The 13,290-nt window shown below is 37.8% G+C and overlaps 1 protein-coding gene across 1 annotated transcript in view; it reads right to left on the bottom strand.

The window, feature by feature from the left end:
• Positions 1–11,606, bottom strand: part of LOC135222816 (proton-coupled amino acid transporter-like protein CG1139) — a 177,762-nt gene extending 166,156 nt beyond the window's left edge. The window contains exon 1 of the mRNA XM_064261122.1: positions 11,365–11,606. Coding sequence (XP_064117192.1) covers positions 11,365–11,591 — 227 coding nt within the window. The 5' untranslated portion in view covers positions 11,592–11,606. The remainder of the gene's footprint in view (positions 1–11,364) is intronic.
• Positions 11,607–13,290: the final 1,684 nt, after the last annotated feature.

Genomic DNA, 13,290 nt, shown 5'->3' with positions numbered 1-13,290 from the left:
CAATGGCATTATGGTTGGAAGCATGGGAGCCAGGTAAAGGAGTGGGTGGAATAAGCAAAGGGCTGGTGAATGGGAAAAATGCAGTTAAAGGAAATTTCAGACCAGGTAAATCGGGAGTACATTCTAAGCTAGCTAAGTTCCTAGTTTAGGCTCTAGCAGCCGCTTTTACTTTTTCTGTCCTTTTCAAGCTTGTCTAAATGGGCTTTTAAAGTCTTCCATTTCCCCTGATCCTAGTCCCTGCATTCAACACAAGTCAACTCAATTGAGCAGTCTGTCCTCTTCAATTACTACAGATTGTGCAAGTCATAGGAGGATTTTGTCAATGTAGTTTTGCAGCCTTTGCTGCAAAACCAAATATTAGAAGCACTCTAGTTAGATATCATTGGAATAAGTGTCAAATTCAGTCAAAAACAGGTCTAAGCTATCCAGAAATATTGCAAAGGCTACCAAAATAATGAATACTTTCACGAAATGGAGGATAAGTAGTACAACCATCTGGCAACCAATAGTACAAATAAAGCTGCTCAAGACATCTGAAGTTCAGTCATTAAGCAGCAGAAACAAATTCAGCTCTTCAGCTGTGTTGTACCTATTCTCCAATGGAAGTGGGTGGGGGTTTGTCACATTCACTAAAACAACAGAAGTGCTATCGCAAAATTCAAAATTTATGCAAGTACAGTAGAGACCCGGTTCACGACCGTATTAGAACTCGACATAATCGGATTTCGCCACTAAATTTCCAATAAACTTGTGTATCTGTTTTCAACCAAAAACCATTTTCCGACCCCCCCCCGACCATATGATGTTTGTAAACAAAACTGTTTCCGCCAGCCGCCGCTAGTTGGCGTCATCCAGAGTGCTACCAAATGTAGCATAATTTCATGGTTTTTTTTAGCATAATTTGATCCAAGAATTGGAGCTTAGCATAATTCCTTTCACACTTAGGGTTTTAGTACAATTTTAGAATGTATTTTCACTAAAATTTCAAATAAAATGCAGAACATTCCTCAATTTCATACACAGCTATAGTGGAATATATGTATCTTCATAGTGAAATTGCCTCAAAAGCATCACTAACAAATGAGTTTTAATTGCTAAGTTTGAACCCAACTAGGAATGTTAAATTTTTTGAATATAAATAAATACCCACAGTGGCATGACAAAAAACGATCAGTAAAGTGTTAATAATGTTTTTTTCTTCTTCATGAGTAAAGAATTACTTTTTTTTTCCTTTGTTAAGTTTTACTTTTTTCAGTAGTTATCATGCGACCCCCAAATTTTCACCAATAAACAGTGGTTTTATCATGTATCTCATGTATCATGCAGTTCCTTTTCCGAGAGCGTTAGTTCGTAAGGTTGGTGGTTTGGCATGCTAATGGCAGAGTCATTCAGATGTGTGCTGCTGCTAGTCAAGTTACGTAATTTTCTTACTAATCTCGAGAATTTAATAGAAAATCTCAAGATTAAAAAAGAATCCCAAGATAATAAAATAATTGTAAAAATAACACGCCTTTGAGTCGTAAATCATTCTCTCTCTCTCTCTCTCTCTCTTTCTCTCTCTCTCTCTCTCTCTCTCTCTCAGGAATAAATACTGTAATTTGAGTCTTTCACCAACAGGTATCAGTAAATGTGTAGACATGTGTTGCGTGTTCAAAAAAATGTGCAGTACACATTCCGGATGTTTTCGGGTTTTTGGGAATTTTTTCAGATTTCGGAAATGTGAGGTCAGATGCATAATCAAACAAACTTCACTACTGCAGCAAAAACATTTTTTCCCTTTATGTTTTTCATTATTGTTATTTATTAATTACAGTTTATTTAAATAAATATTAATATAATACTGTTAAATGAATGTGAGATAACTAAGATCACCTATAACAAAATAGTGGGACGATTAATATCATATGTTCACTAATAGCTATTATTTTCAAAACAAACATTCCGTAAAACGCAAAAAATATATGTACATGACAATCAAAATATAATAATGTTTTGCTGTTCAACTTGTGAATTTTAACAATAAGTATGACTATATAATTATATTTTCACAATATCGATCTTGAAGTTGAAGAGTCGTAAAATTTTGAGGATGGTCCGGGAAAAAGGATTTGTACTTCGTGACTACGTATCGCTACAACACCATGTGGTATTTTTCATACCACCATATTGATGACGGCAAATCGCTACGACACACTCGTATTTTTCATACCCCTATTCAATTAAAGTTAAAATGATCATATTATATTATTGTTTTCACGAAGAAATAATTATATAAAGAAAATTATTGAGTAATTTTTGCCGTCAGCAGTCAGAAAATCACGAACATGGTAACGTTTTCAAAACTAGTGCCATCCACGGCATATGTCTATAAATAGAACAGAAGCAGAGGGCATTCATTGGATAACAGATCTCCATGGCTACCAACCAACCAATCAGGTGTTAGTTATACTACTCTGTGAATTTCTTAGAATGAATGTTTTAAACACGCGAAGCTAATGATGATGTGTGTGTTTTGCATACAATACGTAGTTTTAGTTTTTATTAGTGTAAGTATTTTACTGATTACATGAAGAACTAGAATGATTCCTTCTCATTACTTTGAATGCAAAAGGTTTGAAAGAAATATCTTCGCAAAAAGAAAAGAAAAATTTCTTTAGAAGATGATACCTATTTACTAACGCGTTGACATATCTTCAAAACAAATTCAGCTCTTTAATCTCTGGAAAAATGTTAATCTTTCTGTCTGCTGGTCACAACCTTTATATCCCCGGCGACTAACAACAACTGTTTTGGTCCTCCCACGTGTTTGATGCATATCTGCCAAAATTTATAACAACAACAGAGATAAAACCATTTCTCCCATTACAAATATCAAATATTATCTTTTCCGTTACGCAGAATTCTAGATAAATTACGTAAGTTCACGATTGATAAAGTTTTTTTTTATGTAATAACAGAAACGGAGTCAGATTTTCTATACATGGCATCTCATTTTGGTGCTGTTGCGAATATTTATTTCAACTAGTTCCACGTGCCTTTAAATCCATACTGACTGTACAGTCTGGAGGCAGTTCTCCCTTCTACACATCTTGATTTCTTAATATCGTAGGTATAGAATAAATTGGTGAGCAAGGAAATATGAAATAAAGCATAACAGAGTAAGTTTGACGAGTGAGAAAATAAACAATCGTATACAAACAGATTCTCTCTCTCTCTCTCTCTCTCTCGTCTCTCTCTCTCTCCTCTCTCTCTCTCTCTGACAAAATAATAGATAAGAAACAATGACTGAATATTGCTTGAATGCGATATGGCAAAGTTTTGGCCTGACTGAAGTGTGGAGTGACTTTGACACCGACTACAAGTTATTCCTGGTCATCTCAGAGCCATGGATAGACATGAACTTCACAGCCGAGAAAGGGCAATCGTATACAAAATAATTAGGTATGGAAAATGCGAAATGCGGGGCCTATGTTGTCCCATAAAAAAGCTCTCGCATGGACAGCTGAGGAATTTCGGAGAGAGAGAGAGAGAGAGAGAGATAGAGAGAGAGAGAGAGAGAGAGAGAGAGAGATAGAGCAGGGCCGAATAGGAAGGAGATTGTACCTGGGAATGAAAAACCCCTTATAATCTTTTATAATCTTATAATTATAGCCTCGGGTTTGTCTCAAGGACATTCAAAGGTCGTCAAACACCGGGCAGTTGTTGTTATTGTAAAATTAGCATAAGGGCAGATCTTTAAAAGCAACGCCAGAGAGCTCGCCACGTGGCAAGACTATACCTTCCATATGAAGATGAAATGATCAAAGATCTGGAAGATGACGAATATGACTGCCTTGATGGCGAAGAATTCAGAGCAGTATTTGATGATACGGACACGGAATAGCGACTTTGGAGGATTTTAGTTTATTATTTATGCATTTTTTTTTACTTTAATAAATTTTCACTTGACTGCGTATCCTAAAATAAAAGTAATAGTTCAAGTAACAAATGTTTCTTTTACCGAGTAAAACAAAAAGTAAAAATTCCTTCGGTATTGTGCCTTAATCAACTGATTTGGAAATTATAGATGGTTAGACTAGAATAGTTAAACATGCTGTATAAACCAAAATAATGCAAATGGCGCACGATCGCTCTTTTGTATTTTAAAATACAATAGTAAATATGAGAATGCATACAATATCACGGATATAGTGAAGTACAAGTAAAGCATGTCTTTTTAAAAGATCTACTGTTTTCCTCCGGTAGTAACTATCGCAATCTGCCGATTTGGGAAAGCATAGAGGTACGCTAATTTTATACCGCGTGTATGATGCGACCCCTTTAAAATTAGCTTCAAATTAGGTTTCAAAAGTCGCATGATATGCGAGTAATACGGTATGTCTGAAGTGATTTTCACACAATTTTCAAGTATTTATTCATTGTGTATGTAATCTGTTAAAGAAAAATGGTGTTTCAGTGGCATGATAATGATCAAGTAATAAGTACGTATGTTTTTCTTCTTGAGTAGAGACTGGTTTGTTTGTTTACCTATTTTTTAGTTTTAATTTTTCAGTAACTATCAAAAGTGTTATCTTTGAAGTAATTTTCACACATTTTCAAGTATTTATTAATTGTGTATGTTACCTGTTAAAGAAAAATGGTTCTCAGTGGCATGATAATGATGCAGTAATAAGTAAAATTTGTGTTTTTCTTCACATTTGTATGTGTGATCTTCACATTTGTCAATAGTATACTAGTGATTGCATATCAAATAGTATACTAGTGATTGCGTATGTGATCTGTTAAAGAAAAATGGTGTTTTTATTTCGAGTTTGCTAACATGTAAAGATCATCAAATTATTAGTTATATATTGTCTGTTCGTCACTTTGTATCAGTTTCACCTAATATATAAGTGTTTTAAATTTCCATTACATCGTTGTTTTACTCAAATGTATTAGAAGAAATGAGATAATGATAGATAATCAGCATAATTCTTGCACAAAAAATTGCTTATATTTGGCATAAATTCTTGCTTGGACCGACTAGCATTATGATGCTCTTTGTGATACGAAAGTATCATTTTGATACTTTTTCAAAAAGTTTACTCTTTTACGACGCCGGTTAGAATGATACGAAATGGGAATTTTTGCTAAAAAATGTGATACTTTCTTACGTTTTACTAAGCAGATTGGTTATTTTTCTATCTTTGTAATTTTCCATTACTTATTTATATGCACATTTCCCTAAACATAGGTTTTGGAATCCTAATTTTTATCTAATCAGAAAAATATCATCCTCCAATGTTGTCCAGGGCCGGTGTTAGGAACTGTGCCGAATTCATGCTTCCTCTCTCCCTCCAAACTCCTACACATGTTTACCCCTTACCCCCTTCTTAAATGCTAAGTACGGGATACAGTACACAAAAGACCCTCTTAAGAATGCCCTTTGAAGGATTTAGAGCAAAACAATCTAGTGGAGGTTGTTACATTGCTGCCAGGTGTATCATGAGACAAAAAACATTACTATTGGCTATCTATGTTCAACCCTTGGCTATTGTTACTCTCTGAAATACATAATGGAAAGTGTTTACATGGCATCTCGCGTTTTTCCTTCTTCAAAACGTTTCCATGATTTCCAACTCCAAAATAAACCTTAAGTTTCGTCTATCCTCTCTTTCTGCACGAAAGTGATGAGCGAAAGAAAGATTTAATTAAGCACCCTTGCTTGATTGTTTTTTTTTTTCAAGCTTAAACCTACGTATTCTAAAATGCAATACGCATTTAAGTGTTAGGTTGGGAGTGAAGGCAATGTTACGTACGTAGGTTACATGTGCGGTTCGGTAGCGAATGCAATCTTTAAGCTTGCCGGTAAAGAAGAGGTTAGCCATAGCTTAAATCAGAGAAGCCACTATGCCATATTAAGTGCGTAGTTATTAAGAAATTTAAGACTAATCTTTTATGTCGTACTGGTAATACGTTCAATGTTTACGTGTAAGATTTTGTAGTGAAACCATGTTTACGTACGTAACATGTTCGGTTCGGTAGCAACGCAATCTAAGCTTTTTAAGCTTGCCGGTAAAGAAGAGGTTAACCTTAGTTTAACTCAGAAGCCGCTACGGTATACATTAATTATAGAAAGTAAGTAGATTCTTTTATGTCTACTGGAAAAATACGTCATTGTTTACGTGTGAGATTTGGTCGTGAAACCACTGTTACATACGTAACGTGTGCCGTTCGGTAGCGAACGCAATCTTAAGCTTGTTGGTAAAGAGGAGGTTAGCCTTAGCTTAAATCAGAGAAGCCGCAATGGTATAGAATAATGATAGAAATTACGACGACCTTCCTTTATGTCTACTGTTAAAAGACGTCAATGTATGAGATCTGTAGTTGGACACAGTTTACATATGTATAACGCCCGTGCGCGGTGACGAACGCAATCTGTATGCTTGGTTTATAAGCGTCCTCGTAAAAAAAAAAAAAGGAGGATAGCTTGATATTAAACTCAAGAGATACTGGTACGTAATGGTATTAATTGTCAAAGTCCAATAAGCTTGAAACCAGCCCTGATATTGGACAATTTGCCGTAAAAGACGCACCTTTTTTATAAGGACATTTATGAAACAAAATCGTTAGTATCATAACATTTACTGAAAGATAATTTTCAATCGATTTTGTATATAGTATTGCAGTCGACTCCGACTCCGTATAAGATTTACTATAAATTACTGTAATATCGAATGTAAAACGTTTCTAGGCTTATAGCAACAATATGGTTTGTTTACTACCATAGTCCCGCTATAAACCACCAGGGCTGCGTTATGGTTTGTTTACATCCTTAAATGCCGACTTACTGTAGGCAAATTTTCGTAAGTTTTTGAAAAATATAAATTGGGTTTAATTTAATAGTTTATTAATATACTTTAATAATTAGACTTGCTTTTCAATGTTTTTATTATGTTAGCAACACGTTTTATGCCTGCCCACTACACTACGTTCTACTTACTATTTACCTAGGTAGCCTATGGCGCTTGGTCAACAATGGTTGGATGCAGGCCAGTTTTCTTTTATACGTATATTACACATTTAAAATTATAAATATACGTTTAACATGATATTTATTTAATTCTTTTAACTTATTTAGTTGTAATTACATTGAATGTATTGTATAAAAAAGGCAAGGTTATGGTAATAAACTGATGGTCAAGAACGGATTAATCCATTTTCAGTTATTTCTTATGGGAAAAGAAAAAACTTGATTCAGTTCTCGAAATAATCGAATTTCGACGCTCCTTCTGGAACGAATTATCGTCGAGAACCGCGGAGGCTCTACTGTACTTGTATGAAATGACTCATTTGAGACTGTTGGGTAATGAAGGTGGGGTTACGTAAAAGGCTCTGGTTTGTAAACCTAGTTATGATACTAATATCAAGAATTTATTCCTGTGGGAATACAAACTATTACCTTTAATGTAAAAGAGTCAACCTTAAGGCAGGCGAATAGTATCTCAACAGACTGGCAAGCTGAATCGCCATTCAGAGATTTCAAATAACTGATCATCAGAATGAGCAAGGAATCATAGGGATGCAATATTGACTGGGTACTCAATCATTCAACTTCCATTCTTATAACCTTAAGGTAAAAGGAGTTTGGATGATTACACAACCTGCTGAGCACGCTCACAGTCGTAAGGAGTGTCCAAGGATATGAGGGCAATCTCCTAATGTGAAGTGAAATAAAGGTAGTCTGGCATGCAAGATACCCTCACTCCCAGATACAATGAGTGATTGGGGCAAATACCCTTAACTTTATGAGCCCTTGCCTGCACAGGACAACTGTCCTCATCATAGGATGACACATGCATTGCTTGATTGCTTCATCAAGCTAAAAGGGTATTCCTGGATACAACATTCTAGGTGTCAGATTAGACTAACAAACGTGCCAACTATCCAGCTTGAGAGGTCACGTTCTTTTCAGACAGTCCACAGGGCTTGCACTGGACACATAAGCAACTAATCAGGATTAACACCAACATTAGTCCCAGGAGGAGGAAACCAAGAGATTTTTTAAACAAGATTTCCAGCCCTCTAAATGTTGGACAAGATACGACAGGACATACAACTCACCAACACATTACCCAAACACCAAGGATAACAGACAACCGATACTGGGAGTATGATCTCTGAACAAGGACTCCCTCATGGATTTATACAGAGCCTAAATTAGACTAAAACTCCTGAGGTGGGCATGACTGTTCAAAGCCCATCATGAGCATAGACAATGCTATCCAATGATGAGAGATTCTTGCCCTTGAGTCAAATGAATTAACTCAAGGAAGACTGACAGCCTTTCACAGTAGGAAAAGAAGATGAAGGTGGACAAGGAAGTCTGTAATCTACTCAACAGTAGCTCCTGACTTGAGGCAGACCCTGCTTATGACATCAATTACAGAAGGTGATTCAATTTTCTTAATACAGTATGTATACTGTAAATAGTAGCTGATAACCTCTAACATATGTGCAGTCCTGTAAGAAAACTCTCTCTCTCTCTCTCACAGGAAATGGTAGATAACCTCCAACCATATAGCTAACAACGAAGAGTGGGCCATAGGGATATCAATTTCAGTGCCGCAACCAGAAAAGATAACAGATCAGAGTACCAATCAGCGTGGGGCCAATGAGGAGCCATAAGGGTCATTCTAAGACCTGCTGTTATCAACATTCAACTGATCACTCCAGTGAATCAGACTCCAGTGAATCAGACTGAATGGTGGATGAATGGTGGAAAGGCACAGATATCCAGATTGTTCCAGGGGTGTAGGAAGGTGTCCTCCAAGGTAGCCCAGGGGTCTGGGATGAAAGAGCATCATACTGGGAGCTCCATGTTTGCCAGTGTGGTGAACAGGGTAACAGGTGAACCAAAGACAACTTCCCTATGATGAGTTAATTGTTCCTGACAGAACAGGAACTGCAGTCACCTCCCTCAGCTTCCTGAAACAAGAAGTTGGTCTAGAAAAAGTCACCACTGTAGATATCTATCAGCATGCAGAGGTTCTCCACCTGCTGTCTGAACAAGATTTGACTTCTCCCAGCTTAACATAATCTACAAACTGTAACAAAATACTAGCAGATGGTCTATGTTCTAGAACAACTATACCTCTAAGGATGCCAGACCCAGCCACTCATTAAGATAGCAGAGGGAACTTCCATGGTAAGTAGGCCTATGCTCACACCAAGGTGAATAACACAAGTGAGAGCATATGAGGGGTTGTTCCCAGGGCTCTAAAAAAATGTTGGTCCCATTTTAAACCCTGTCTGCAAAACAAACTTGTTCTCAGGAGAGAGACTGACAATCAGTCTCCAGTAAACTTCCTCATCAGGAAGAGTCAAGAAGAAGCTTTGTAATGGGTTTGATCATGACTTCCAACAGTGCCTGACCTTTGGGTGATCACCAGATCCTGTAAGGTATGCATGGAAACAGGATTAGTGTCCAAGAAAGAAGAGGGCAGCAGTCTTGAAAAGTAGTCTGTTAATTGTTCCAGAGGATACAGACTACTCTGAACTCTGCCCATCACTGCCAAATGGCATGACAGATATCCCTTGTTCAAGACAGCTGCAGATGGGGACAGCCTACCTTTCATGAGGAGGACAACACCTGGACTATTTGTCACTACTGAAAGCATGGCCACCCTTGAAGGCTTGGCTGCAGTGCCCTTCAGAGCCATAGAAGGATTGAGGGATACTGCAGTGGATAAAGGAGTGCCAGCTACCAGAAATCCTCTTCGCCAACACTGCCCAAACTTCACACAACCAATCTGTTCTATGACAAACTATTTTCTGTTAAAATTGTCCTTTCATGGATCCTACTCCGCATGGTGGTCTCTATCAGTGGGAGGATATTCATCAGTCCACAGAATGATGAGTCAACCTGAAGGAGTGTAGTGTCTGCATCTTCCAGTCAAAACAATGGTCTCACCTATAGTGACCCAAGAGTTTGTTCTATCGAGACCAGGTTCAATAACAACATGTCCCTGAGATACTATACTTGCAAAGGAGCCCAATGATGTCTTGAAAAAGCCACTCCAACTGACTGTAGAGGGTCTGAAGGAGGACCTCAAGTCCTAACAGATCTCTCAGAGAACTGGTTGGACCCTCTCCTAAGAGAGAGGCAGAGATACAAGTTGCTCTGGCGAGTGTTCTCAAGACCATGGACGGAAACAATCGGACTTGGCATACTGATCATCAAATCACAGGCCAAGGCTGACTCATGAATGGAATGAGGACATTCTGATCCATGGTGATACCTCTTGTAGAGCTCTCCATGACTGGATGTAGCCAAACTAATACGTAGTGGCTACATGTGACACTCAGGAATACTATTGTTTATGTGCACATAAGGAGTCATGGACAAGCTAGGGGTATCACAAGTGTTGGTATGATCAAGCATGCAAAACTCACCCCAATACCTACCGGTATCATAAAGTGCTATGAAGACCTGTTATGAATGATGCATAAACCACCTGTTTGCATATGCACAATCCAAGATCATGCACATGCCAAACAAGAAGATCGAGCCAATCAACTATATCTGTGGTCCTAAGAGGAAACAAACACTTGTATCAGTGGTGCCGACTGCTGAATAATGATTCAAGGTTGACTCATAACCACTTAAAATCGTGGTCCAATTTTGCAGACTTACATGTGATCAGTCAAAACTGAACTATAAGCCATGGATGAGTGCTCACATGCACTATATTGCATGCACACACGGGGAGTCCTGGATAAACCAGGCAAACAATGAGTCTGCATGATCACATGCATATGGCTTACCACAATACTCAACAGTATCCCATTGACGAATCCTTCTGTCCTTGAACCCATTAAATTGGTTCTGAATGACCCAGGAACCACCTGAGGCTTCACGTGATCTACCACACTTGAACATTCAGTCTGTATGCATCCAATCCACAGATCACACACATATCTTGACAAGTATAAAAAGGGAAAGGTCTTAGACAGTCCTCATGTTTGGGGATAGTAAACAGAGAGACACTGGTTCATGAGCACATGTATGAGAATCCAGTGTCAATCTTACCTAAGACAGACATCCCACCCAGTGGTGAGCGAATGCAGTTGCCACATCACCCACATACCATCAATCAACTACCAGAACCATGTTACCAAGTTACAAAACCCAATTGTACATATTTTGCTAAGAAATAGTACTCATATTGTATATAGTATAAGACAATGGCTTGTGTTTCCTTAGGAACAAATATGATAAAAATGCTCTTTGAAAATCAGTAACTGCAATGAAAGAAATTACTTACAAGATAGTATTGTATTTAGAATTTAGGGACAATATTACTTTCATGTCTTAATACATACGTTGTTTGTTGATGTGCATCGTCGATATGATGACCAGAGGCAGTAAGCCCTAAATCAAGGTCTTCATTCTCCTCATCATCACCATCTGCATGACCCTGAGAGGACTGTGACCTGCATAATTCTGGATCTGGATCAACTTCCCCACCATTTAGCAATGGTCGGTTTTCTTGAGTGTTTCTTGGGCATGGCTTTGCCTGAAATGAAATAAATTTGTAAATATTCTCCATGAGACTTATCTCCTTAATTACAACAATTCAACCACTAACTTCCAAAACCAAGACTGTGAAGCAAGTTGAAAATCTGCTATACTTCAAGCTCTGAAATTAGTTCAAATTTGTGGATTATGATCATTACAAACTATTTACCTTCTAAAATAGTAATAGTATTGTTACTTCATTCACAAAGAAATCCATAAGGTAACACAAACTAAATTTGAAAATGACATTTTTATAATAAAACAAGGTTTTATAATATACTTTTTGCCAAGTAAATTGCATACCTGAAGTTCTAAACACACGCCACGGTAGTTTTAAAATTTGAAATTCGCAGTGCTAATGCACCAAAGATTAAGTGTAGGTAACAAGTTCCGCCCACTTTCAGGGGTGAATAGGTACAACACAGCTGAAGAGCTTAATTTGTTTGTGCCTTAAGTCCATGAGAGAGGAGGGGGGAGTGCTCATATTTTGTAATTATACTTGGTGAGTATATATAACCTATTTTAGTATAAAAACTGTAATTTTTATATAGTAACTGACCAAGTATGTGATTACATAGCTGAATCCCAAATTGCAAGGAGGTGATGCATGAACAACACTCTATTTCTAAAATTCTGCAGTTAGGTAAAACTTTGAAAATAGGAAAGGTTGGTTGATATGCTTGTTGTAACCTTACCTGGTAAGAGAGTTGCTGCAGGCAGATACTGCCTCTGGTTGGCACTCAACTTAACTGCAGTGGTGCAGCTGTAGAGCCATGGAGCGCCTTTACTTTAGTGGAAACTATGTAGACGAAGGAGTAATCTGATCAATACAAAGCATTAGTGGAAGTTATGAAGCACAAGGAGTCATCCGATGGCCAGCAAAACTTTAAAAGGTGCCCTTGCCCTGGGCACAGTGCTAACATAATGACAAGCAGACAATGCTGTTGTCTACACCAAATTAAAAACCCCTACCCCTCCATTGAAAGAAAACTGGTGGACACTCCAGGTATGTAGTACCCCCAGGCTCCCCAAAACTTGATAGCTAGGATAGGAGCATAGGTCCTATACTTACTCCCCCAGTATCAGGCCAGCCACAGACAACGGACCCAGGGTATTGCAATTCACATGCACGATCTCTGTATCTCTTGAATATGTACTAAATGTGTTCAAACAATGACGTTTCCAAAACGTCGACTGAAGAATCGACACAACAGACACATGCTCAAAAGCTAAAGATGTGGCAACTGCTCTAAATTCATTGGCTTTCAATTTTAAAATTGTTAAAAGGTTCTCTCAAATTCTCAAGTGCAACTCTGAGATAATGTCTCTCAAAAAGAATGATATTCCATTCTTTAAAAGTGGTCTGGATGAATCTTTCACAGAACACCAGAGCCAGAGGTTATTACAGGGACCTCTAATTCTCTCCGTTCTATCTAGATAGTACCCATATGCCCTTACAGGACAAAGCATTCTCTCCGCTTCCTCGGCACCAAGAATTTCCATCAAATTCTTGATGATGAAAAAATGGGTCCAGGACATGTGGATTCTTGTTCTTGGCCACAAACTCCAACTTCAATGAGCAAACTGCATCTCCCTGGGAAAAGCCAACTCTCTTATCCATGGTTTGCAGCTCACTGATTCTCTTGGCTGTAGCCAAAGTAACAAGGAAGAGAGTCTTCCTGTTAAATCCCTTAAGGAAATCTTATGAAGGGGCTCAAATGAGGGCCCGG

Source organism: Macrobrachium nipponense, chromosome 8 (genome assembly GCF_015104395.2).
Source record: "Macrobrachium nipponense isolate FS-2020 chromosome 8, ASM1510439v2, whole genome shotgun sequence".
Taxonomy (NCBI): domain Eukaryota; kingdom Metazoa; phylum Arthropoda; class Malacostraca; order Decapoda; family Palaemonidae; genus Macrobrachium; species Macrobrachium nipponense.
The sequence above is the reverse complement of the archived record's forward strand: the minus strand, read 5'-3'. Positions and strand labels throughout refer to the sequence as shown.